This window comes from Malania oleifera, chromosome 8, assembly GCF_029873635.1.
Source record: "Malania oleifera isolate guangnan ecotype guangnan chromosome 8, ASM2987363v1, whole genome shotgun sequence".
NCBI classification, from domain to species: domain Eukaryota; kingdom Viridiplantae; phylum Streptophyta; class Magnoliopsida; order Santalales; family Ximeniaceae; genus Malania; species Malania oleifera.
The window spans coordinates 24,966,890-24,994,081 of record NC_080424.1 but is presented as its reverse complement, the minus strand read 5'-3'; the positions used below and the strand labels follow the sequence as shown (position 1 = coordinate 24,994,081).

Genomic DNA, 27,192 nt, shown 5'->3' with positions numbered 1-27,192 from the left:
TAGGCGAACAGCCAGCGAGTATGGAACCTATGATGGTGGAGGAGACCTGGTCCCACCAACTCCACCGCTCCGATTTAAAAGGCGCACAGCAGTTTGACACATCGACGCCGTAAACGGACCTGCGCTACATGGACGTCTCTTTTCGGAGATTGTAACTGAAGTAGGAACTTCCAGAACTTTCCCCAGGTGAGTAGCCGAAGCGTGTGTGGTCATCAATGGCTGACGTACCCGTGAGAGCCACGGGGACCGTGAGATGGTTCAGCGGGCAGAAGGGCTTCGGTTTCATAGCTCCGGACTACGGCGGCGACGATCTTTTCGTTCACCAAACCTCGATTCTGTCCGACGGGTTTCGGACCCTCTACGACGGCGGAAAGGTGGAATTCACTGTCGATTGTGGCGAAGATGGCCGCACAAAAGCCGTAGATGTAGTGGGTCTTGGCAGATCTCACCGGCCCGGGGGCGACGGAGGTCGGAGAGGGGGTTACGGTGCAAGGGGTGATCCGGGCAGAGGCGGTAGCTATATTATGTACGATGGCGGTTATGGGCAACGTGGGAGGGCTGGGCGGAGAGGCGGCGGCGGGGGCTATGATGCTGTCGACCGCGGCGGTTATGGCGGAGGGCGCGGCAGCTATGGCGGCGGCGGCGGCGGCTACGGTGGTTCTGGTGGTGGTGGTGGTGCTTGTTACAATTGTGGACGACTTGGTCATCTGGCAAGGGATTGTTATCAGGGTAGTGGTGGTGGGAGGCCGAGATACGGTGGTGGATATTCGAGCGGTGGTGGTGGGGCGTGTTACAATTGTGGAGAGGAAGGGCATTTTGCGAGGGATTGTCCTATTGACGAGAATTGAGAAAGTGTATCTTTCTTTAATGGGTGTTTCCAATTAGGTTTATTGTTTGTTTTTGTGGTTTCTCACTCATCGGTTCTTGGTGATTGATTTGGGTGTGAAGTGTGCAAGGAAGATGAATTAGAAGGGCCACCGCCAGCAGTTGTTTCTCCTCGTTGGGTTTTTTGTCTCCCCTGTTTTGGGTATATTTGACACGCGGGATTTGATAATATGGGTAATTGTTTGCATGTGATATAGTTTTTCCTTTCTTAATGATTGTTTTTAGTCCATTAATTACCATAACTTGTTCAATATGAAATTAATGAAAAGCATATCTGTTGATTTCTAGAGGCTGGAGTTCGTCAGTTCTTTTATTACGTACATTAATGATATTTACATTGGGTTCGGTTCTCACTTTGTAATCTACATTGAACTGCCATCGTTATTGTTTCATAAACTTGAGGCCTTGTAAAACTGAAGTTGAGTGCCAATAGTAATGCTTATTCTTGTGATCTCTATGGGTGTGATTGGGATAGTTCTATCTTTTAAACACTGTGTGGGGATGGATGTCACGGATTTTCTATATATATATATATATATATATTTTGTATGGCTAGAATATTTTTCCCTTCATCCTTATCTAGGAAAAAATGAAATATTCTTGTGGACGTCCTTTTTCTTTTTTATTTGGTGATTCTGGAAAGCATATCATTGAATTGAAATCGCATAGGAGGTGGAGAAAAATTTGAAAAATGGTAGGTTATCTGTATTTTGTCACTGTCAATTAAATGCAAGCCATGCTAGTGGCCACACAGAAATGCACAATTACACAGACCTATTTATAGGTGCAATTTGCAGTTTGTTGTGTTTCTTCATATGGTATAGCATTGATTCTTCTTTTATGAAATAATGAGAACCGAGCCGTACATATATGGTGGCGCTTGAGTTTTATGTTACCTTATCTTGTTTAGTAACATATGACGATGATGGTGTTGGATGGTTTTTTTTTTTTTTTGGCCGCCGGGGGGGGGGGGGAGGAAGAGAACGGAAGATTGCAAATTTTCTCCCTTTTAGACAATGACCAACCCCTCATGACATACTGAATTAATAGCCCCCTTCTGTTGTTTAATATTCTATCTTCTACAAGCCCTTTGTTTATTTTTTAAATTGATAAAACCAAGTCTGTTAATTACTAATATGAGACAACTGAAATGCCAAACATTGAATATTTTATCACAATGTTTCAGCATCAGATGGCTATTGACTTGCATAGTTCTACGCCACGCACCAATAAATAGGAAGCTGACTTGTGCTGACTGCAGAGTTTGCTGTATAGTATAATAAATATATTGTGAATGTGATATTTATACTGGAGAAGTTATCAAACAAATAATGATGCTGGTTGCCATAGATCTTACATTTTTTCTTCCGAATTATCATTCATTTTATCATGATTTATTAGGTTGTTTTGGAAAATGGAACCATACCTGTATGACCTTCACTGCACTTTATATGTTAAAAGCACCAATTTTGTATTAACAGTTGCTGTATTTTGCAAATATTTAATGACCCTTTTACCTTTTAAATTTGTAAATTAAATCATCTTTGAATTTGTTTTTTGGTCTTTAGAGTGCCCCCTTTGTCCCTTGTGTGCAGAGCTTGCGCTTTCCCTCTCTCAATCTCTCCTCTACCCTTACCATGCAGAGCAAGCTCTACACTCTCATTTCTCTCTCCTTTTAACTCTCTCAGGCATTCTCTATTGCCTCTATGCTATTTTCCATCTCTCTCTCTCTCTTTTCAGATCTGAGGGGAGATCTGGCTGAATGGCGGTGATGGCTGCTTGCAGCAGTGTGGTACTGTAACAGGGGGGGTCACAGGCAGTTTTTTTCCCTTTTTTTTGGGGGAAAGCTTCATCTGTTTTTCTCTTTTTGCTCATGTCTTTGTTTTAAAATTTAAAGTTGTGTTGTATGGGGGTATGCTTGTTGAGAATAAAGAACAAATTCCCGAAACCTGTGAGAAACAAAATAGAAAAAAAAAAAATAACGCCAAAGAAAAATCAATCACACGCACAAGATAATATTTACGTGGTTCGGCAATTTCGCCTACGTCCACGGAGTTGCAGGGATTTTAATATTATCAGGAAGAAAACACAGAGAGTGCGGCGATACAATGCTCTCCCTCTCGCTCTCTCGCAGGTACAACCACACACACCCTAATCACCCGAAAGCAATTCTTTTTATATGTTGCGCCTAGGGTTCCGTTCCGAATGGGCTCCAAAATTTTCCCGGGGGCAACCCCCACGAGTACGGCTTGTGCCGCTTAGTCCATGAGCACTGCGGCTTGGGCCGTTAGGATAGAAATCTCTAATTAAATAGAGATCGGGTCGTCATCCAAATTAAAACACAACTAGGCTCCACAAAAAGCCCAACAATGCTTAACTACATTATATTTCTTGAATCTGATGAATTAGTCAGTATCTCATTATCTTCAAAGATATTTCAAGTTTTTAGAAGGGTAATGCAAGAAGTCCAATTAAAATAATTTTTACTTTATAATTTAAAGCACATTTAGGTTTATTGATGCACATTTATGTATAAAAGAGATGTTCATTAATTAAGGTATATTGAAGTTTTTGGCTCTCTCTCTCTCTCTCTCTCTCTCTCTCCCCTCTTTTGTCACAGAAAGATATTGGGGCATTGAAGTTATGGATAAAGTGCTAGGAGTAGGATTTAATATAATTCAATGAGCTTGCTCTCAAATAGTTCCATCTTTTTGCCAATTAAGTCATCTGTACAGCCATACATGTTTCCAAGCATCAATCTTGATGCAAGCAATCCGAAGTGCATGGGATATTTTGGCCTTTATGTTCTGTTCTTCGTCATATTTTTGACCCTTATTTCTATCTTTGCAATACATGGTTTACATGTTTATGATACCTGAAGGGGAAGCTTGTAGCATGGATTCAAAACTCATGTTTTTTCGGAAAATTTTCATCAAATGCATGTTTTGTAGCAAATTTCCCCCCTATTTGTCTCCATTGCTTTAGGTGTCAGTCATAAATCACCTTTTTTAGGTGCCATTTTGGTGGTTGTATGGTTGCATAGTTTTTACAAATGTACAATTCATGATTTGGATTGATTCAGCCCCAAAACTAGTAGTCCTGGTCTAAAGTGGTTTGAGATCCTGAAAAGGAAGCCCTTTTAATGCACCCCCCCCCCCAACCCCACAAGGGAATTCCCTCCGTATCTATAATTATTTATAGAAAAAGCTTCAACATTTGGCCTTCTCTTTAAGAATTTTAAACATTCGTGAATTTTGGGCTTCATCTCTCCACCCTGGGAGCAGAACATTGTTCTGCCATTGAGAAGTAAGAGTTGTTCTGCCATAGTGCTGATTTGCTAGGGAGATTTTGAAGTTTGGGAGAGTTCTTGACTTCAAAACTTAGTTTTTATTAGTGTTTTGATAAGAAGAATTTTATCATTCTTATTTATGTTGATTACTTTTTCTTGCTTTTTAGTTCCTAGAAAAAGAATCATATGCACAAAAATGATTTTTAAATACCAATATTCAATTGTTTTAGTAATTTCTCTTGATTATTTTCCATATTTTTATTATATCATAGTCCCTTTTTACTTTTAAGCTTTTATATAATAAGTTCATATTTATTAAAATAATTTTATTTTCAACATTTTGTTTATTGTACATATATGCATGTCATTTGGATCAATTTTGGAAATTTGTACTGAATATTACAATTTGATATGATTCTGAATTTCCAAACTTGGGATTTATACTCATGATTTGAATCTCAATTTGACCACTTTGGGTTGTTGTAGTTATGTGGTGGTTGCATGGTTGTTGTAATCATGTGCATGCTGGTTGTGATTACTAAATTTTTATGTTCTTTTTTGTATTCAAGGCATTAATTTTTTCTTACACATCTATTGTCTGTGCCTTGCCGCTACTTGAATTAAGTTCTGTATTAAAACAAAATGTTTGAATATTATAGTGAAGAAGAATATGCAAAGATAAATGTCTTAGTCAATCTAAATAAATGCTGAGGAAAACTTAAATTATATCATTCTTCCACATTTATACTTAGTTCCAAAAATGTTTTTGTTATTTAAATTATTTATGCCTCTCCATTCTAAATTTCTAATTGTTGAAATAACATACTCTCTTCTAACACTCCCCCTCAAGCTGGAAGTGTATAAATATCACCCCACCCCAGCTTTTTGCAACAATTAGACAAGGTAGACTTAAATAAATGCTTTGTAAAAGTATCGCCCAACTGATCCACATGTTTCACAAAAGCAGTCCTTACATCCTTCAACACATAGCATTTTGTTTCTGTCATAAGAGACTCTAGACAGATAAGCTCACCCAAAGTATGAGTCACAAGTTGGTATTCTGCTTCAACACTAGATCTTGCTACATTAGTTTGTTTCTTGCTACTCCAGGTAACAAGATTACCTCCCATGAATGTCAAGTATCCAATAATAGACCTTCGATCATCAGCAGAGCCATTAGAGTATCACATGATCTCATTGTTTTAGTTACATTTATATAGCAAACCTTCACTGGGAAAGTCTTTCAGATGCCACAAAATTCTACAAATAGCATCCTAGTGTGGTCGTTTGGGATTTTCCATAAACTAATTTACCACCTCCATTACAAAAGATACCTCAGGTTTAGTGACAATCAAGTAGATCAACTTGTCAACCAACTACCTATTTCGATGTTAGTTTTCAAGTCTGGTCTAATATCCCTGGACGACTTCATGTTAGGATTCATAGGAGCATCAACTGGTCTATGTTGCAACAAACTAGTCTTACTTAGCAAGTCCAAGGTATATTTTCATTGAGATAGACTCAAACCTTTCCAACACTGTACAATTTCAATACCAAGAAACTAACGCGGAGTATCGAAATCCTTGATTTGAAATTTAGCTTGAAGCCACTATTTAACATCTGCAATCCCGCTTTGGTCACTACCAGTGGTGATGATATCATCAACATAAACTACTAGAAGTATCACACCTCTCTCCTTTTCATGGACAAAGACCAAATGATGAGAATGGAATTGGATAAAGCCAAATGTAGAGACTGCTGCCCTATATTTGTCAGACGAGGCATGGGGAGACTGCTTAAGACCATAGATGGCCTTATGCAATGTAGATACTTTAGCATCCTCCTCCTGAGCAACATACCTAGAATTTACTCCATGTATACACTTCTTGCAAATCTCCATAAAAAGGCATTATTTACATTCAAATGGTATAAGGGCCAATCAAAATTAACTACCAACGAGCAACACACAAATAGAATTTAGTTGAGCAATAGGGGAGAATTCCTCAAAATAATCAATACCATATGTTTGGGTGTGCCCCTTGGCAACCAATCGGGCCTTAAGCCATTCAATAGAGGCATTAGGAAGATATTTAATAGTGTAGACCCAATGACATCTAACCACCGCCTTACCAAGAGGAAGATCCACCAAGTATCATGTGCCTTAAGTCATCAAGGCATCCCTTTCTACATCCATTGCATGCTTCCACCTAGGATTAGCTAGCGCTTCAACATTTGAGTAAGTGATAGAAATAGAGAAAATAGACGAGGAAAAAAATACATAGGGCTAGTAAGGTGAAGAATTGAAATAACTTAGGGCCACGAAGTTAATGTTCAAGTATCTTTTTGGTGAGCAATGAGCAAATCCAAGTCACAATGGGATGGATCTCTAGAACCAGAAATTGGAACAATGAATGGCAGAAGAGGTGGTTGATGCAGGGGCAGCATCAAGGTTCTGCCATGAGAGAGATTAAAAGGAATAGAAGAGAGGAAGGGAGGGGAAGGGAGGAGAGGGGAGGTACCAAGGGGGAACTCATGTTCAATCAACAATTCAAATTCATCAACAATTAACTTACAACATTGCTTTCATACAGTATTCATAAGAAAGCCTAAACACATAAAATTACACACATACCCCTAAAACTACATGAATTACAAACATCCCCCTACTTTACACAAAATTTACAAACAATTCCCCAAAATACACATAATATTATACTAATTAAACTAAATACATAATAAACTACTAAACCCAACAATCCCTTAATCCAATTATTCTTAATTATTCTCCAACATGGTTCTTCCCAAGATCTTGCTTTTTGTCCTACATCATGGTTGCATGGTGGTAATGATGTTTGTGCTTGCTTTCCGTCGCTTATAATTTTATAAACCCTTAATTGTTTCTTTGGGTTTGGATTTGATGGATTTGGAAGAGGAGCAGAGATTTAAAAAAAAAGGATAATGGAAGGAACCAGGGGATCAACACATGGGAGGGAGAAAAGGGGGGGGGGGGGGGAGAATAAAAAACTGTTGATGGTCTCAAAATGGATTCCTCCAAGGAGTATCTTGCACTAGAGAAATAAGGTGTACCTTCAAAAAAGGTGACAACTTCACTAACATATTTCTTGTGAGTGGGGAACATAACATCTATAACCTTTCTGAGTTCTCGAACACTTGTCTAAAACACATCTAACAACACGAGGAGAAAACTTGTACTGTCTAGTATGTGGAACATGAACAAAGCATGTGCAACCAAATACATGAGGCATGATAGAGAACATGGATGCTTTTGGATACATGATGGAGAAGGAATTTGTCCCCTAGAACACTAGAGGGCATACTATTGAGCAGAAAACATGCTGTAAGAAGAAGATCTGTCTAGAAAGTTTTAGGTATATGCATATGAAGGAGGAGAGACCATGCTATGTCAAGTAAATGCCTATTTTTTCTTTCAGCTACTCCATTTTGTTGAGGGGTATGTATGCATGATGTTTGATGAATAATCTCTTTGGCCAAGATAAAAGAATGAAGCTCATTTTGAACAAATTCAAGTGCATTATCAGATAAGAAAAATTGAATACCAATGCCAAACTGAGTTTTTATTTCTTTGTAGAATTGAGTTTTTATTTATTTCAAAAAATTCGTACCTATCTTTTAACAAAAACATTCAGGTCATATGCAAAAAATCGTCCACAAAGGATACAAAATATTGATGACCATTCAAATTCTTGACTGTACACAAACCCCAAATATTTGAATGAATAATAGAAAACAATGATTTACTACACGAATTGATTCTAGAAGGAAAAGATGTCCCTAACATCCTTTCCCAACTGATATGCAGTACACTAAAAACGAGAAACAGACTTGAACATGGGAAGCATTCTTGTAATTTTTGAAGGGAATGGATGACCCAATCAGGCATGCCAATGATCAAGAAAACACCATGAGTAGAAATTGAAGTGGTTTGAGAAGAGCTGATTAGATCACCACCATCGTCGAAACAGTACAGGCCATCCTTCTCAGGCCCTCTACCAATCCTCTTGGAGATTCTGAATGACACAATGAGAAGGACAGAAAGTCACTGAACAACTATGACATTTTGTTAATTGACTAATTGATAATAGGTTTGAGGGAAATTTAGGCACGTATAACGTAGGAGATAGGCATGAAAGGAAGCAAGAGAATATTGCCACAACCTGAAACTGGTGTAATCAAGCCATCCGTAAGATTAACATTAAAGTGTAAAGCATTGGGTTTCAAGGACTATAATAAATTAGGATTACTTGCCATAAGGGAGGAGGCACAAGAATCAATAACCTAGGGTGAAGAGGATGAGGAGGCAAGGAGCCCTGTTCTACCTGAATGGGCCACAATAGCATAGGATGTTGAAGAATGAGTTTGGCGTTGTTCAACCATGCGGATAAGATTGTTATACTCCTCTCAGGACAAAGTAGATGAGTACTCTAAGTCCCAAATGGAGTGGATAGGTGCATTTGAACTTTCAACAGTGGAATCACCCTTAGCAAAAGGCTGATTAACCCAAGTGTTTTTCCTATGGAGATCCTACAGCGATCAACTATGTGGTTTTGCTTGCCACCATCTGTGCAAGTGTTGGAATTGACACGATGGGTTTCTTGTCTTGATACACTACCTCTGCTTTCCAAACCCTGCCCTCATTCTCCAACACTGACCACGATTGGAGGTGGTGCTAAACATGGTTCACTGAGAGCTATCTTTGGTGATTTGTCGGTCTAGCTTATGCTTCATTCATGAATGATATGGTTTCATTCGCAAGAATGTGTTGAATTTTTGAACTCAACTTAGAAGCTTGGCAGCCCAAAGTTTGCCTCTTAATCATCCCAATGCCCAAACTAACTGTTTGATAAATGTTGTATTCCTTCCACGTACCCTTCAAAGTGCTATCATACTCACAAATGGACCTAATTTCTTGGTCATATTTGAAAAACTTCTCATATAGGTAAGAAACACAAGTTCGATTTTTATCTTGAGAGAAGCTTTCACAAAGATCATCCCATAGGACCTTGGCTATTTTATGAAACATCACGTTTGCAGCAATTCGTGGCTCCATGCTATTCCACTTCCACACAGTCTATCGTCATAATCCTTGGGGTTTGGAGGAGGAGAATGCAACAAACACTTGTACTTCCCTCTCTCATTAATGTACACACACGTACTGGCTGAGGCCACAACAGGTAGTTAGAGGATTCAATCAATTTGATGGCTATGATCTGTACGTTAACGGTATCAGCTGAAATTTTCTATGTAGAGGCCGCCATCAAAACCACCCCCTATACGCTACGACTAGTGCACACTAGTATTGGGAATGAATAACACAACAACTATGGAGAATCAGGCAGCACACAGAGCCCAAAGCAGCAGTTCAAGAGGTAGCTCTTACCACAAAACTGAAGTTAAAATCCTACAAGGAATTACATAACTACACAGTGGAAGGCAGCTCACAAGAAGCGTCACAGGCATTTAATAAACAACATAGCGGCACAGTAGCTGCAGGGATTATTTCTGGCAGCAACAAGAAGCTAATGCAGTCATTGAGCACCAATAGAAACCTCCGGAAAATGATATAAGAGTGCAAGCAAGCAAGCAATTACAACATGTAGAATTAAAACAGCTTCACCATGCCAACACCAGCTAGAACAGATGAACAGCACAAGCAGTATACCTGAAACAGAGCATGACTGCTTCACATTAGCAAACCGCCACAAACACTAAGCATCCTACCAAGGATGCTGCACGGCCAAACCACGATGGAAAAGGGTCCTTAAATGACTCTTAAAGCCAAACAGAAAATCGGATTTGAGAATTAATTAGGCAAAAATAAGGAAAAAGAAAATGAAAAACAGTCTCCAAAGAAACAGCTCTGATGAATCTGACTTAGAGTAGACTAATGCTCTGATGCCATGTTGTAAAACTAGAGATAGAGCTGAGAAGAAGAGAAGAAAAGAAGAAGAAAGAAAAATAAGAAGAGGCTGCAGTTTTCATGGAGCCTTAAGTACAGCTCCAGGTCTGCCTTATATATTATTAATAATAAGAACTCTTAAGACCAAAAAACATTTCCATCAAACAACCTAATTGGTGAAATAACATATTCTCTTCTAACAGGTTGGATTGTGAATATTTGATTGCACTACTACATAGAATAGAGTTTGTATTTTCATTTAGTTTCTTGATCCTTTCACTTGTCCTATTGAATATGATCCTTTTTAACAAACGATGCCAAATCAATCTGACAGCATATTCCCAAAATGAGCACCCTGGTTCTTTGCTAGGGTTTCTTGTGGATTGCCTAACCAAATTGCTTGGAGGTTTTTGAGAGGATTCAATGCTAAAAAGAAAGGTAAGTAATTAAAGATTCATTATGCCTCTTGCCTAGGATTGTATTTTGATCTTTGTTTATTTTATTTTTTTTCAAATAACTTTCTTGTTGAAGTGATTTGTGTATTAATGAAAATAATCTAAATGAATCCAACAACAGATCCCTATGAGTGTGTTTGTGCTCTATTATCCTATGTTTGGAGAAGCCTTGGATTTGGAGTTGTATTGGATTTGAATAAAATGTAGTGTGAAATTGTGTTGAAATTTATTCAAATCCACTCAAATCCATGTCTTAGGTCCGAAATACATGCTCCCAAACACTGCCTTAGGGTTTTGAGGTGAGATAATGGGAAGGCCTTGAGGAAAGTCAACAAATAAGGAAAAGGTAAGATAAAAAATGATGACCGTTGATTCCATTAGTGATCATACATGCTTCATGGTACTATTTGTGAACGGAAGTGATGGGGGCATTAGTACCTTCTTGACAACTGCATGTGGCCTAATTTCATGCATCAAAATTTACTAATTAGGTGACATAGTTTAACTTAGGATTTCATAAATACTTATAATTCGGTGATTTAACCACATGTAAGTTAAATATAACAGCTAGTTCCTACTTTGAGTTTTGTGTCTACTGCCTAACCTTGACTGTGAGTCTTGTCAATTAGGAAAGCATCATTGTGTTCCCTTTGCCTGCCAAGTCAATAAAAGAGCTGTTAGCTCCTTTATTTTAGTCCATCATGATGTTTGGGGTCCTAGTCATGTCATGTTAAAATTGGGGTTTCAATACTTTGTTACATTTTTTGATGACTTTTCCAAAATGAATTGGTTGTATTTAATGAAAGATTGTTATGAGTTGTTTAATATATTTTGTGCTTTCTATTCTCAAAATAAAGAACTTGGTTTGATATGCTAGTCCAGATACTTTGTAGTGATAATGTTAGGGAGTACTCCAATATTAAATTCACTACTTATATGACCAACTTTGGCATGTTCCATCGGTCATCTTGTGCCCACACTCCACAAAAAAATGGAGTTACGAAGAGTAAAAACAAAGATATTCTTGTAGTCACTTAAACCCTATTGTATCTATTAGTGGTTATTTTAATCTTTTAGTATTATTAAGTGTGTTAGTGTTTTGTTAATTAATGAGAATTAGTAAGGGTATTATGGTCATTAGAATGTATTTGATATGCATTATAAATAGAGGGAGCAACCTATCTTTGTGTTAGTTTATTCATTTAATAAGAACCTCAATAGTATCAAATGAATGTCCCCAAAGTTTTTTTGGAGTGATGTTATGCTCACCACTTGCTCTATCATCTATAAAATGCCATCTTCTGTCCTTGGTGGTAAAATCCCATATTCAAGCATCTTCCCTAAGACTCCTTTGTTCTCCCTTCCTCCTCATATATTTGGTTGTGTCCATTGTTCATCAATTAAATCCAAGAAGGGATAAATTGGATCCTTGTGCTATCAAATGTATTTTTTAGGGTTATTCTTGTCTCAAATAGGATATCAATATCATAGCCCCACTTTACATCGATTATTTGTCTCTGTTGATATCACCTTTTTTGGGTCTACACTTTGCTATTTTGATTCCTTGAGTTCTGTTGATATTGATGAGTCCCTTCCTTTGCCAAGCCCTTTTGATCCTAATCTATTTTCTTCGTTCAGTCTTCCTACATCTTCATCCAGTTTGAGCCCTTCTCATCACTTGGGTTGTCCCAATTTTCAAGTGTACACATGACGACTCAAAGGAGGAGAGTCTCCTCTAGCTTCCACTTCTATGCCTCGAATTCCCTCGTCAAATGATCTTTTCCCCAAGTGGTTGATCCTCCTATTGTTGTTAAAAAAGATTAATGCACTTGTTACCAACATCGAATTCCTAATATTTTTTATGATTTCTTGTCATCCTCATACTATTGTTTTGTTAGTACTTTGTCTTCAGTTGCTCTTCCAAAGTCTATTTATAAAGCCTTATTCCAATCTAGGTGGAGGAATGCAATGATAGAAGAGATGCATGCTCTATAGGATAATGATACTTGGGGGTTGGTGCCTCTTCCTCGTGATAAGTCTATGGTTGGTTGTTGTTGGGTGTACACTGTGAAGGTCAATCCAAATGATTCCATTGCTCAATTGAAGGCCCGCCTTGTTGCTAAGGGATATACTAAGGTGTATGGCTTAGTGATGTATGACAAGAAGTAAGACATTTGGAAGATCCTTGTAGGAAAATAATTAAGAAGAGTGGGTTAAGGAATTGTGGGGTTAAGTTTGTAGTTTATTATGTGTTTTTACTATTAATTAATATAGGATTATGTGTATTTGGGGGTTGTTTGTGATATTTGTGTAAAGTAGAGGCATCTTTGTACGTAATGTAGTTTTAGGGGTTTATGTGTAATTTATGTAAAGTGGCTTTCTTATAAATAGTGTGTGAAATTCATGATGTAGGTAGTTGTTGATGAGTTTGAATTGAACTTAATGTGAGTTTCCCCCCTGGTATCTCCTCTCTCCTCCCTTCCCCTTCCTTCCTCTCTTCTAATTTTTCCATGGCTGTTAAACCTTGATGCTGCCCCTGCATCATTTAGGAAAAATTCTCCTCGAATTTTGAAATGTTGGAGGATTAAAAGGGAGAAGCAAACTTGGATTCTTTGAAAGCCAGTGATTGGATAAGACAAGAAACCATGCTCCATTGGCAGCACCATAGACTTGACTTGAGAATTAGCATCAATGAACTCATCAGGGTGACATACTCTACAATAAGAATGTTTGAAAGACTTTGGATGTCTTCAAACACATTCATTGCCTTAGTTGTAGTGTCTTTAAGTTGGGTAACTTTAACATGATCAATAATATCAGATTCTTTGTCTTGGTTAATTGGTAGAGCAGACTTCAACACGATTTTCTTCCCATTACCATGGAAGACATATGTGTTCTCAAGCCCTCGAGTCACACCCAAATCATCCAACCAAGGAGTACATGGCCAATATTCATAGGTATGATATCACACCAAACATTATCAAAGTAAGCACCGATTTGGATAGGAACCAAATAAACATGTAAGGTAGTGTTATCATTCCAAGACATGTCATAAGGTGTTGGATGAAATTCTGGATAAAGTTGCATTCGAATGACTCCATTTAAGGAAACCACATTCATTGGACATCTCCCATCAATGATGATTTTGCAAACCTTTTCTCCACATTTGAGAAAGGTGTTGAAAAGCTTGAAATTGTGCCCAAAGTTTGGCAAATGGCATTCCCTTTTCCTATAATTTGTCTCCATGTTGCTGAAAATCTATGCTTATACTTGCTGCAGCTATATATCTCAACTCTTTAACACAATTTCCCACGTCTTACTCCAATTTCTCAAAAAAACTATCTATAATTCACCTTGATATTGATTGTCCTGCTGAAATGAAACAAATTCATGAAGAAAACACAAATTACAGCAACAAAACCTGATTTTTGATGCTGGCAGTGACAATTTCTAGGGTTTCATGCCAAATTATTGTGCTTGCTTACGATATATTGTGTCTGCAATCAAAATATCAAGCTGCAGATCAAATTATTGTGGAGAAACTCAAAATACTGTGGTTGCAGGCAATTTCTCATGAGACAGGAAATTGCAAGACTGTGGGAGCTTTTCTCACGCGCTTCGCCGACACATGGGGTGAGTGATGACAAAACACATGACACTAGGGATTCTTAAGGGTCGATGGCTGGAGTATGTTAGGCCGGCGTGTGAGCCTGTTCTGGTGATCAGAAGGCGATGAAATTATCAGGAAGCAACATCGGATTGTTTTGTTTTTGATGGTGTGGGTGGTGTTGCAGGATGCCGGCTGGAAAGTGGTGTTTGAAGAAATGGAGACACAACTGGAATTTTCTGAGAAGTTCAGAGACTGCAGAACTGTTTTTCAGTTTTTGTTTTTATTTTTTTTTTAAACTGAAATTCAGAAATGGAGAGAGAGAGAGTTAAGAAACTGAAGGAGAAAAAAAGAAGAAGATGGGAGATTGGATGAGTTGCTGGACAGAAATCGCCAAGAGACAGCCACATAATTCAGAAATGAGAAAGAGAGTTGAGGAGGTTGAAAGAGTTGTTGGACAGAAACTGCTAGAAACTGCCAAGAGGCAGCCACAGAATTCAAAAATGAGAGAGAGTTGTGGGAGAGAATTAAAGAGAAGAAGAAGAAGAGGAGAAGAGAAACAGAGAAGAAGCAAGGGGGCAGAAGGCTGCTGGGCGGCAAAGGATTAGGGACAGAGGAGGATATCAGAATAGAAAACCAGAGAACAAGAAGAGAAGAAAGAAGAAGCAACAGCAGAGAGGAAGCAGAAGTTACAGAAAAAAGGAGAGAAGGAAAGAAGAAGAAGAGGAGGAAAAGAAGCAGCAACTGGGGGGGAGGGAGAAGTTACAGAACAGAAGAGGAGAAGGGAAGAAGAAGTTGCAGCAGAGGGAGATAGAAGTTGCAGAATTTTTGGGGGGGGGGGGGGGAGGAAGAAGAAAAGGAAAGGGGAAAGAAGATGATTGAAAGGAAAAGATGGGGGAATTGAAATGGAAGAAATATATCGTGGTTGGACTCTAGTACCAAATGATGCAGGGGCAACGTCAAGGTTCTGCAGCCATGGTGAAATTAGAAGAGAGGAAACAAGGGGAAGGGAGGAGAGAGGAGATATTAGGGGGAAAACTCATGTTCAATTCAATTCAAACTCATCAACAAGTGCCTACATCATGGCTTTCACACACTGTTTATAAGAAAGCCTCTTTACATAAATTACACATAAAGCCCTAAAACTACATTATATTACAAGCATATCGCTACTTTACTCAAGTATCACAGACAACCCCCAAATACACATAATCCTATACTAATTAATACTAAAAACACATAATAATCTACTAACTTAACCCCTCAATTCCTTAACCCGCTCTTCTTAATTGTTTTCCTACAAGGATCTTGCTAATGTCTTACTTGTCATACATCACTTGAACTATTCAAACACATTCTCCCCTCTCGCCAAACTTGCCTTAGTATGTTTTTTCATCTCCTTAGCCGCTGCCTATCATTGGCCTCTCCACCAGTTAGACAAGAAGATTGCTTTCCTACATGGTGATATTTAGGAGGAGGTCTATATGGAGCAACCGCCTGGGTTTGTTGCTCAGGGAAGTTTGGCTTATTGTGTGAGCTCAAGAAGTCATTATATGGTTTAATATAGCCTCCTAGGGCATAGTTTGGTCGATTTTATGCTCTAGTACTTGAGTTTGACCTTCGACTGTGTGCACTAGATCATTCTATTTTTTATTATTATACTACATCCGAAAGGATTTTGCGTATTGTGTATATGGATGATATTGTGATTGCTAATGATGATGATTAAGCTATCTAGAGCCTAAAGCATTTCCTGCATGCTAAGTTTCAGACAAAGGATTTGCGACCATTAAAGTACTTATTGGGTATAGAAGTATCGAGATCTTGTACAAAGATCGTCTTGTTATAATGGAAGTATGTTCTTGATCTTTTAGATGAGACTAGATTGTTGAGATCCAAACCCATTGATACACCTATGGATCCTAATAGTATGCTAGTGCCAAATATAGGTGATTTGTTGTGCAACCTAGGATGATACCGAAGACTTGTTGGAAAGCTTAATTATCTCACGACCATTCGGCTGGATATTTCTTCTTTCACAGCTAGTGTTGTGAGCTAGTTTCTTGATTCTCTAAGAACAAGTCACTGGGATGCAGTAATTCACATCTTGAGATATCTCAAAGGTGCCCTTAGGAGAGGTTCTTATATTAGGATTGAGGTCACACTCATATTTTGGTATGTATGATGCAATTGGGCCGGATCACCATCCGATAAAAGATCCACAATTGGGTACTGTATCTTTGTTTGGTTTCTTAGAGGAGTAAGAAACAAACTGTGGTGGTTAGATCAAGTGTTGTCAGAGTATAGGGTCATGGCTCACACTACATGTCAACTTGTTTGGCGAAAAAACATGGTGGAAGAATTGGGTTTTCCGCATTCTCAATCTATGGAACTGATGTGTGATAATCAAGTTGTCGTTCATAGTGCCACCAACGCAGTATTCAATGAGCGGACAAAACACATCAAAGTTGATTGCCACTTTGTTTGGGAGAAACTTGTACAAAAGCTCATTACCACCACTCTTGTGAAGTCTAATCTGTAGCTTGTTGATTTATTTACTAAAGTTGGGGGGGGGGGGGTGCTCGTGTTAAATTCATTTGTAACAAGCTAGGAGCATATGACATATGCTCGAGTTTGAGGGGGAGTGCTTAGCCATTAGCATTATTATTTAATAGTGGGTTAGTGTTATTTTAATTAGTGAGAATTAGTGAGGGCATTATGGTCATTGGCATGGATTTTTGACTTATATTATAAATAGAGGGAGAGACCTATCATTTTGATTAGGCCTTCCATTTTACCCAATTATTCAGCAAGTTAGTGGCGACTTCATTGAATTTAAAGGGATAGGAACCTTATTCTCACAAATATTTCTCTCGTCACATGTCAAGCGTTGGATCTCTGAACTTGCATGTGTTGACAGTTCACAGTTAGAGTGCAGGAAACCTAGTTCCAACAAAGTTGTCTGTTGACAGAGTTGGGGTGGGTGATTTAAATGGATTTGATCTAGGAATAGTTGGACTTTTACATTTATAAACCCAAAACTTTATATAAGGTAATCCATCATATGCAGCTGAAAATTTTTATGAATGAGGGTGTAACTTATCTATTTCAGCTGTAAAGCTAGATCTTCACCTGGATTCAGATGCATGCTGCGTTAAATGTTTGCCCATATATCTCTCTCTCATAAAATTTTGTCATTGTATTGTATCGATTGCATCTTAAACGTACGTGCAATAGGTTCTGCAGAATTTCCCAGTCAAAGACAGTGCTGATTATATTTTACTATTTTAGTGGGCTTATAACTGGTGGCATGGAACAGGGTTGGAGCAAGAATATAGAAATTTGATGGTGCTTTTAGTTCTATTTTAGCATCAGGTGATTGGTTTCTGTATCTAAATTTGCACTTTTGGTAATAAACTTTGATTAGTCAAAGCACACATATTGTTGTTCCAATTACACTTGGAAAAATGGATAAAAATCTGTAAATTCAAGCTGAGTCCAATCTGCTTAAATTGACTAGTATTGATCTGCCTGATAAACGAGATAGATATAAATTGCAATTTGGCCATTTGATTATCTGCCTAATCCACCATGGGTTATTCGATCTGATCTGATCCAATTTGATTCGATCTGCATTGCTAGGTTTATAGTGGATTTTAATTTGATGAATCAAAACACTGCAATTGGTTATAGAGACTTATGGTTTGAAGTTATTAAGAAACACCCACTAGTCAATTGGTTTAAGAATTAGTTTTTAAAATAGCTTTGTTTTTTATATTTAAATTTATACAGAAAATTACATTTTGATTTTTGAATTTTTTTGAATTTTTGAGACTTGCATTTTAAGAATAGTTATATATATATATATATAAAATTTAAAGTTAGATGAATTTATATTTATGATTATAGTTTTAAGAATATTTATGTTTTTTATTTTGTTAATGTTTTACAATTTATCAAATTATAAATTCAAATACAACTTCAATTATTATTAACCAAATCGGTAAAAAATTATTCTAGGAATGACGAATTATCCGCCAACCATCACAGACTATCTGAAACCACCAAATTGAGTCAGATTTGGATTATAATTTGCTCAGATGATAATCTGCCTAGTCTGTCACGGATTATCCAACCCAGTCCACTTTGCTGGCCTAGATCCAATAGAATTTGTAGCAATTCTAAACAAGGAGTTGCAGTTCCAATAGAATATTTAGTTGTTATAAACAAGGAACATTGTTAATTGTTTTCAAATGTTCATTAGCTTCAGAAATGGGATATTAGGAGTCTGATTCTCATAAAAAAGCTTGATGTTGACTCTTGCAACCTACATTTGATGCACACATGCAGTAGTATTTGATTTTTTTTTTCGCATCTCTTCTTCCTCACAAGAGAGAACCAATAACCCAATTAGCCTTCCCTACCTTTTTCTGTTTAAGCCAGTGCCTTTGTGAGCAAATGTTGTATGAAAATTTACATTGTTGCGTACATAAACAAGAAAAATCCCACACCAACCAATCTTACTATTAACCAAGAAATGAAGGTTGTATGTTGGCCTGATCAGGGCGCTAACATATGTTTTTGCTTTCTAGGAGGCTCATCCTCCTAAATTACGGTTTTGGTTCATGCAGAGAAGGTGGCTGTCCATTGTATTGTTCTTACTTTTAACCAAGAAATGAAGGTTGGATGTAGAACAGACCTTATGCTTTTGCTTTCTGGAGGGTTCATCCTCCTATATTATGGTTTTGGTTCATGGAAGTGTGGCTGTTGTATTGTTGGAGTGGATGAAGTAGGTTTGGAATTTAATTCTTTGCTTCCTTATAAAAGGACCCATTTATCATAGCTTACCAAAGAGTTCTATAAAGGTGACCAATTGTTTAAAGGAGTGTGAGTAGACTCCCCTGCGGAAGGAAATTTTTTTTTTTTTTCTACTTCCTGCTGTTTTTATGTAATATTTCTCTTTAGTTATGGTACATCAAGAGAGAGAATTTCTTTTTAAAAAAAAATCGTTGCATTTTTTTCTCAACCAATATTATTTTTTTTATCCTCACTTTGTTTTTCTCTTCCCCTGCTAGTAAAATTTCTCTATAGTCCCTTTTGCCTCAGCACATCACCTAGCATGTCAATTTTGTTGGATCACTAAAACAAGCACAATGGGGATCAATAAACCTATTATTTATGCAATAAGTCCTGCCTGCATCACTTATGTTTCTCCTATTATCATGTTTGGGGGAGAGAGTGTGGGCTGGGAGCCTGGACAGAGTGCGAAAGAGAAAACCAGGGTTGGGAGGGGGGTGGTTTAGATTTGTTGGCAGAGGATGACGCCTCTGTGGAATGCACCTTTTGGGTAATGTGTGAATATAAGTATCCCTTTGTATTTTTTGTAGCATAGATTGACTAGGGAATTCAAACAAAATTGTGGTCAGTGTTGTTGGAGAAACAGAATCAAGAAATACAGCTCTATTGGTATCCATCCATGCTTTGAAATATTTATTTCCATGCCTTGAGGTTGCTGAGGCAAGCATCATTTTTAAAACATACGCTAATGCCTGGATTTTATTGACAGTATCTGCACAAAGGTGGGTACTGTACCTACAAGATGTATAGTAGTTTGCACTCAGCCGAGAAGTTTTGCAGCTATGAGCATTCCAACAAGAGTTTAGAGAAGTGATGGAGATACAGCTACCTGATAAAGTTTGATAAGCTGTTCGTTATGAGGATGTAGTTGGACCAAAGTCACCAAACACCATACTAAGGTGAGTCCTGTTTTACTTCAAGTGCCTATGATTCTCTTTGATGAGTTTTATTGTTTATAATGGCTATTTAGAAGTACCAGTGTATTGTTAAATCTTCTTTTCAATTATTTATTTATTTATTGTTTTTGTACATGTGTCTGCTTTTATTTTATTATGTGCTGCATCTTTGCATTTGCAGTTCATAGTAGCTAGGCTGGAATATTTTGATCCTAGGAAGTTATTTGCTTTTTGATTTTACTTTCACAATGGAAGCAAATTATTACTTCCCATGTGAAACGCAATTTATATACTGACTTGGCAAAAAAATTAAGTTCTCTAGAGGTGGATTGATATTTTTTGTTTTTGTTTTTAACTGGTTTTACTGTGTACCATTACGCTACACTACTAACATCAGTATTTTAAAATCACGAATTGAGTGCCTTGAAGTAATGTTGGTTCTTGATATGTAGATTGGGCATTCATTTTCCTTTTTGTTTAACTGGTTTGATTGGGTACCTTATGATAAGCTACCACTATTTAAAACAGTGATCATGGTTTTAAGACGTTCTACTGCTTTGAAGAGATACTAGTTTCTTTTACTTCACCATGTTAGGGACTCAGATTCTCTTGCAGGTTTTCTCCTCTACTTCTCAATCTCAGCTCCACACTTGTAAATTAAACAGGATTAGTGCTCATCCTCATCCTTCGTTGTACCTGGCCAAGATTCTCCAAATTTTAATGACTCACAAGGCTCCTTCCTCTTGAGTAGAGTTTATTTGCAACACATTTCCAAGGCTGTTAAAAAATATCTGAAAACTGATCTGATCCGAAAATCCGAACTGCATTTAACCGAATTGAAATTTCGGTTAACTGATTTATTTGTTTGGGTTTCAATTTATTTTTAAATTTTCAGATATCGGTTTAGTTTCAGCTTGTGTTGGTCCCAAACCGATAGTTACCTGAACCAAATCAGTATTAATAATTATATATAATATATATAATTATATATTTATAATATTATAATATAAATATTTAACTATATTAATATGATTATATAATATTTTAAAATTAAAAATTTAATTAGGACTAGTGGACTATCAGAGGTAGACTCATCTCCACTCTCCAAACTTTCATCGCTTAGTCTCTTCTCCACTCCACTCTCTAGTCTCCACTCTCTCCAGTCTCTTAGTCTCTAGCCACACGACCCACACCGAGCAATAGTGACGACACCTACACTAAGCTAGGAAGCTGGCTAGCATTGACCATTAGCAAATCTATTCAAATCGAAATGTATACAGCTTCCAATCTCCACTCCCCCCTTCAGCCGTCACACTAGTCGATGTAGTTGTTGACTTGTGAGTCCCCAGTCCCACCTTTTGCTCTTCGCCTTGTTGCCTAGTCGAATTTGCCCACATCTGTTGCCGTTGCCTTGTCGCCTTGCTAGATCTGCCTACGTCCGTTGCGGACTTGCCACCGCCTTACTAGGTCTACTGCCTTGTCGAATCTACAAGTATACTTACAAGAGATCATTGTGCTAGCTTGATAGGGCCTTCATATTAGAGTCGGTCTTTGTCTATTTAATTTGAATTTATCCCCATTTGTAAAGTTTTTTGCTATTTAAAATACAACAACAAACAACAACAATAAGCCTCAAGTCTCACTGGGTGGCATGAATCCTTCTCTGCGAATTCACCTGATCCAAAGCATTTCCCTCTATTAGATTAAGGGCTATTAAATCCTTCCTTACGACATTCCAAGTTATTTTAGGCCTACTCATATGCCTTTTTCATGCCAGAAATTATAACTATCTCCTCCTTATAGGTACTCTACTAGGTTTGCATTTCAAAATATTTATAAAATTTTTATGACAAGTTGGTTCGGATTGGATATCCGTATCAAACCGTCGGTTAACCGAAGTATTCGGTTTGGTTTCGGTTTAGAAAATCTTTGAACCAATGGGAGTTTCGGTTAAGTAAACAGAGGTTCGGTTTCTAGTCAGAAACTTTTTGAACCAATGGGATCAGTTCGGTTTGGTAAACATAGGTTCTGTTCGGATACCCAAACCATGAACAACCCTAATAATTGACATTTGTTTTTTTTTTTTTTTGCACGGGGAAATGTGTTTCTTACGTCATGGAATATTTCTTTAATATTGCAAGCTTTATTTATTTATTTGGGGTTAAATGTTTGGTTCATTTCTTTTATATGTTTTGCTCAGCAAATTCTCTCTTTTTTTTTTTTTTAAATTTTCACACATTAGTTTTCCACAAATTGTAAAAAACAAATTATTGAAGTAATCTATCAAATTAATGAATACTAGGCACAATATTTTCACTTCTTGTTTTATTTATTTAATTTTTTTGTAAATTGTAATTTTCTCTTCAAGGTTTGGGGTTAGGGTCAGGGTCAAGGTCGTAAAAGGTGACCCAAGATTCAAAATTGGAAGACATATTGGTGTGTATTTGCACTTTTTTGCAGTAAATATTGGTGCTCAATGGAAAGTATGCACATAGTTGGCTAAAAAAAAATTTAAAATAAATGTGCGATGCTGAAAAATGATATCCTTCTACGATTTTTGAGAAAGTGATGGTTTGTCTTTGGATTTTGATTTGTTGTTCCTAGTTTGACTCTAGGTTGATCGCCTGTGACAAAGTTGTGAGCTAGATATTTAGGGAGCTTGCTCTCTCACTCTTAGTATAGATTTGAAGCTTTTTAAAATTAAAAGCTAGTGAATAAATGAACATGTGTATTTTGATTTCTGGTGCCTCAAGTACTACATAGATGTATGTTTTCATAATCATAATTTCAACAGAAAATATGTGATAATGATAAAGTTAAATAGTTTTTGAAAGCTTGTTTAGACACTTCATGGCAATATTGAAATATTGATTATGCCATTTGTATATATGGCTCACTAAATTTGTGGTACTTTCAAGCATTTAAACAATGGTTATAAATATTGGACTGGTGGTAGATCTAGTATAGTCACTAGGCTGGTTAGTAAAATTGTGATGTTAGCATGATGTATACATATTATTATAATTATATATAAATATATGATACATATATATATCCAAAAAGAAAATAAATTATACATACTTCATATTAATCACTAAAATATAATGCATAAAACTAATTTAGAAAGTCTACAAGTATAGCAACTTGAATGGTAAATTAAAAATATTAATTTGTTTTTTAGCTATTGCATTCAAAATTTTCAATTTAAAAAAAAACGATTCACTCTCTTTTAAAAGTTTAATTAACAAAAATTAAAAGATATTGTTACACATTACAATGCTCATTTATAGGAGTGGGAGGAGTTGAGTTTTATTATACAAACTTGTTTAGTAAATTTCAACCAACCTTGAACTCAAGTTAACTTCAATTTGAACTTGAATATACTTTGTTCATGTATATAAATGAATTAAGTTGAACAAATTCCAACTTAGCAGAGATACTTAGTTGCTTATGAACGAGTTCTTTTGGAACCTCTTATTATGAGAAGTAGGCTCTTAAGATTTTATTAGGCAAAAGGTGAAAGGAGACTTTACTAATATATCCTGAGGTTGACCTTGAGTTTTGATCCTATCATTGAATTTAGGATTCTAGACATCTTCTACTTTTAGGTGAAGTATGCCTACTACAATCTATCAAACATAATTCAATCCTATTAGACAATCCTATTTTGAGCCTATTAAATGAGTCTAACCAATATTGTAATCAAGTTGTTCACGAGTCAAAATGAGTTGAACTTGTTCCTACTCAGGTTCAACATTTTAAAATGAGCCTCAAATTAGGACTGGGGAATTGATTGCTTATTTAAGGAATAAGCTATCAAGCTCTCTAGTCACTTAAGAGTGGTTTGGTTTATTTCTAGCCCTACCTCCCCTTTCTTATTTTGGTTCTCTCTCTCTCTCTCTCTCTCTCTCTCTCTCGTTATAAGATCTTACCATGTGAGAACCTTTTGACCTAGATTTGCCACACAGCAAAGGGATCTCAACATAGAAATCCCGAGCTCCAGATTACAAGCTCATACGAAAGTGTCATGGGAGGAGGGAGGAACCATTAGAGTGTAGATCTGAGACTTAAAAGGGAGCAAGAGGAGTTATGGGTGGAGTGTTGGGACATTGCATTTATAATTTCTTTTGTTTTTGTATAAAAAATAGATAAGACCGACTTATTATCCAACCCAATTTGGATTAGGCTGCACTTTGCCAACTAGTGGAAGGTAATAGCATTCCTATTCTCTCATTCTATGAATGATACTTATTTAACCATGTATTACCAAATCATATTAATAATCTTAAAATTCTTTTTATTACCCTTGCATTTTTATTATTGAATCCCTCTACACCCTCTTATAATAGTCTAATTAGGTATGCAAGGATCACCTCACCTCAAGAGACCTTAAGAATGTAATGTCTGGAAGTTGGGCATTTCCTAAGTATGCATACTTAAAAGAGTGATGGCCAAGGTTAAGCCAAAAGGATGTAGTGGCTTCTAATCTTTGAAGTTGTGTTGTCTTTTGTGGAGGAGAATGTCAAGAGCTTTCTCCCCACTCGCATTGGGTTTGTATTTTAAGCTTTAAGATACTAGTTGAATGTTTGCCTAGTGTAATTCATACATGTCAATACTTAAGGATGCAATAAACTATGGATTATGAGACTGTTTGCTCAGGAGGAGAGAAGGATGACTTAATGGGATGACTGAAATTGAATTGGTGTTTTCTTAATTAATCCTCAAGCACCTTGTTTTAGACTTTGTACTTGATAGGCTTCCCTCACTTTCTCTTTTTTTTTTTTAATTTTTTATCTTTTACTTCTTTTGTATATTCATTCTCTTTCAAAGGGATCATGATGAATGCAAACTATAAGGCGTTAATGCAAAAACTTTTATCTTAGTGCTCTTGACTTTGCCATTGAAGTCCCAATTCCAACCAACTCAATAATCAGAACCTTGATTCAACTTGTCCCAGTATCTAGTGTTTTGATAATTATGGTCTTGTGTGATATTTCTTAGAATATATTACTCTTTAACCTAATTGCTCCAGTGACAAGTTTGACTATAATGTCCTATTCTACCCAATGTGTAATGTTGAGCTACAACACTTTGATCCTTTTTATCCTGGTACTCAAAACTCCAGCTTACTTTTCCCCAATGTACAATATTTTAGCCCCAAGGTTTCAAGTCCTAATATTGATGATAACATTGAAAAATTAATTACTTTTAGTTTGAGTTGTCCTTAGCAAGTTTAAAAGAATTCAAGTTGGAAAAATAAAGAGTTTGAAGTCTTAATTTATGGGTTGTAATTTGTATAATTCTCTTAGAGAATAACTTGAACATGGCACAAAAGTTATAAAATCAAGAAAAGAACACAAAAGTGTAGACTGTTTTGGGCTTGTTGCATAGGACAAACAACTAGGCTTCTAGGTTGGTTAATCAACCTTAGCAGTATGGCTAGGCAGTTGTCCACATTTTATAAGTTGATTCACCGGTCCAAGGGATACGTTGACCAACCATGCTTTTCAAGGACCAACGTTTGTTTGTTTGTTTTTCAAAACTTTAATGGCTAGTGTCAGGTCAACCAACCTCGGGGTAGGTAAACTAGACTCACTGAAGATAGACTCTGAGAGGCAAAAATTGTTGTTTTTGACCATTTATGCTCTCTAAAGCCCAACTAACAATGCTTTAAGCTAATCATATTGAAATTCAAAAGGCTTAAACACTCTTTTCTCTCTTACAATCTCTTTGTTCTCAAACTGGCTCACTATTGAGAGAACTTTTCAAACTTTTGTGCCATCTTTTTGAAATTCATTTGAGTTATATTTTTGTGTTTTCATTTGTGTACATGCTTATGAAGTTTTACATTTTCTTAAAAAAAAAAAAAAAAAAAAAAAAACAAAATGTATTTTGTATCCTTGCCATCAAGTGAAGGAAGGGGATTGTGAAGAAGGTTGAACTAGTGGAATCTTAAGGCAATTGGCACCTCAAGAGAGTGTGTGTAATATTGAGAAGCCGAACCACGATATGAGTTTGGGCAATTATTCTCCCTATCTCATTTATCTTTGTATATTTATTATTTGCTTGCGTGACTTCAGTTTTGGGCTTTAAATTTGAATTTGTAATTATTAACCCTATTCACCCATCTCTTTTTTGGGTTGCCTTTGAGAGAACACAACATTTGAGTTATGTTCGGGAAGTTTGCCAAGCATGTTGACGAGTGCGTGGTTGGACCATGGATGAAGGTTTTCCATTTATTTTGAAGAAATGTGGCAAGGCAATCTTCATGCAACAAGGGGATGGTGCGAGTGTAGGCCTGCAATCCTTATGCCCTAATCTTATACGTGTCTTATTATTTATGGAATGTTAAATGTCTCTTAGTCTTTAATGATGAAATAATTCGCTGTTGGATGCATAGGTTTTAAAGTATTTGCCTATTTGTTTATTTATTCATTACCTTGCAAAAAAATTGTTTACTATTTCTTCTTTTCTTGAGAATGAGAGAAACAAACTAGAGGACATGCACTTTTTCTTTTTGAAATCGAGGATGTTTTGAATTTTTTTAAAGACAAACTTTTAAAGTTCTTAACTCCTTAATGGCCAATATGCTGCACTTCATTAAGGATCAACATCCCTAAGGAGATATAGACTACCTAGTTCTTGAATTTTTTAAAATATTTGTATCAATGAGATGAAAAGCCCAAGCATCCTTTCACCAAAGCTCACAATCGAACCAAAATTTGAGGAATTATGAATTTTGTAAAAGAAAAAAATACCAATTTATTTTAGCTTACATTACCTCCAATTCTTGAGCATTGACACAATTGCATAAAGATATGAAGGCTAGGCATCTTTGGGATCTTGAAGCCTTTGGGTTTCTTTTTTTGGCAAGTTTAGAACATCAGTTGGCATTTAATGGTAACCATTTTGGTGTTATTTTTTTTTTTTTTACATAAGGTTGCTTCTGCATGCATACTGCCCATTGCAAGTTTTTTCCATGAATGTGGTCATTCTCTTCTTGTCTTCATGCTCTTGAAAATGCTTTGCAAGGATCGTTAAAAGAGTTTGATCATCCCTATTGGGCTTATAAAGAATAGCAATCAAACATTATGCCTATGATAATGGAATCAAGATCTTGGCAAACTAAATTTCAACTGAAGGAAAGGAATTAACTACAAACACATTCCAAAGAGAGCAAATCTTAGAAAAGGAAGGCAAATAAAGTTAAATATAATCAATGTCGACATTAAAGTTGTAAAGACAAAAATAATTTGGTATAAAAC

General features: G+C 36.6%; 2 protein-coding genes across 2 annotated transcripts; both read left to right on the top strand.

The window, feature by feature from the left end:
- Nucleotides 1-26,324, top strand: LOC131161816 (glycine-rich protein 2-like). The gene is made up of 3 exons (XM_058117801.1): nucleotides 1-1,059; nucleotides 19,741-19,930; nucleotides 25,844-26,324. The coding sequence occupies exon 1, from the start codon at nucleotides 216-218 to the stop codon at nucleotides 846-848; it is 633 nt and encodes a 210-aa protein (XP_057973784.1). The 5' UTR covers nucleotides 1-215; the 3' UTR covers nucleotides 849-1,059; nucleotides 19,741-19,930; nucleotides 25,844-26,324.
- Nucleotides 6,586-15,056, top strand: LOC131162614 (UPF0329 protein ECU05_1680/ECU11_0050-like). Its single transcript, XM_058119223.1, has 4 exons — nucleotides 6,586-6,623; nucleotides 14,131-14,200; nucleotides 14,362-14,447; nucleotides 14,708-15,056. Exons 1-4 carry the CDS (start codon nucleotides 6,586-6,588, stop codon nucleotides 15,054-15,056), a joined length of 543 nt encoding a protein of 180 aa, XP_057975206.1.
- Nucleotides 26,325-27,192: the final 868 nt, after the last annotated feature.

Coding starts and splice junctions, on each gene's coding strand:
- LOC131162614 (XM_058119223.1), top strand. CDS start 6,586: ATGGCAGAAGAGGTGGTTGATGCAGGGGCAGCATCAAG. Junction 6,624..14,130: donor GATGCAGGGGCAGCATCAAG/GTTCTGCCATGA, acceptor CTGTGGTTGCAG/GCAATTTCTCATGAGACAGG. Junction 14,201..14,361: donor GCGCTTCGCCGACACATGGG/GTGAGTGATGAC, acceptor GTGGTGTTGCAG/GATGCCGGCTGGAAAGTGGT.
- LOC131161816 (XM_058117801.1), top strand. CDS start 216: ATGGCTGACGTACCCGTGAGAGCCACGGGGACCGTGAGATGGTTCAGC.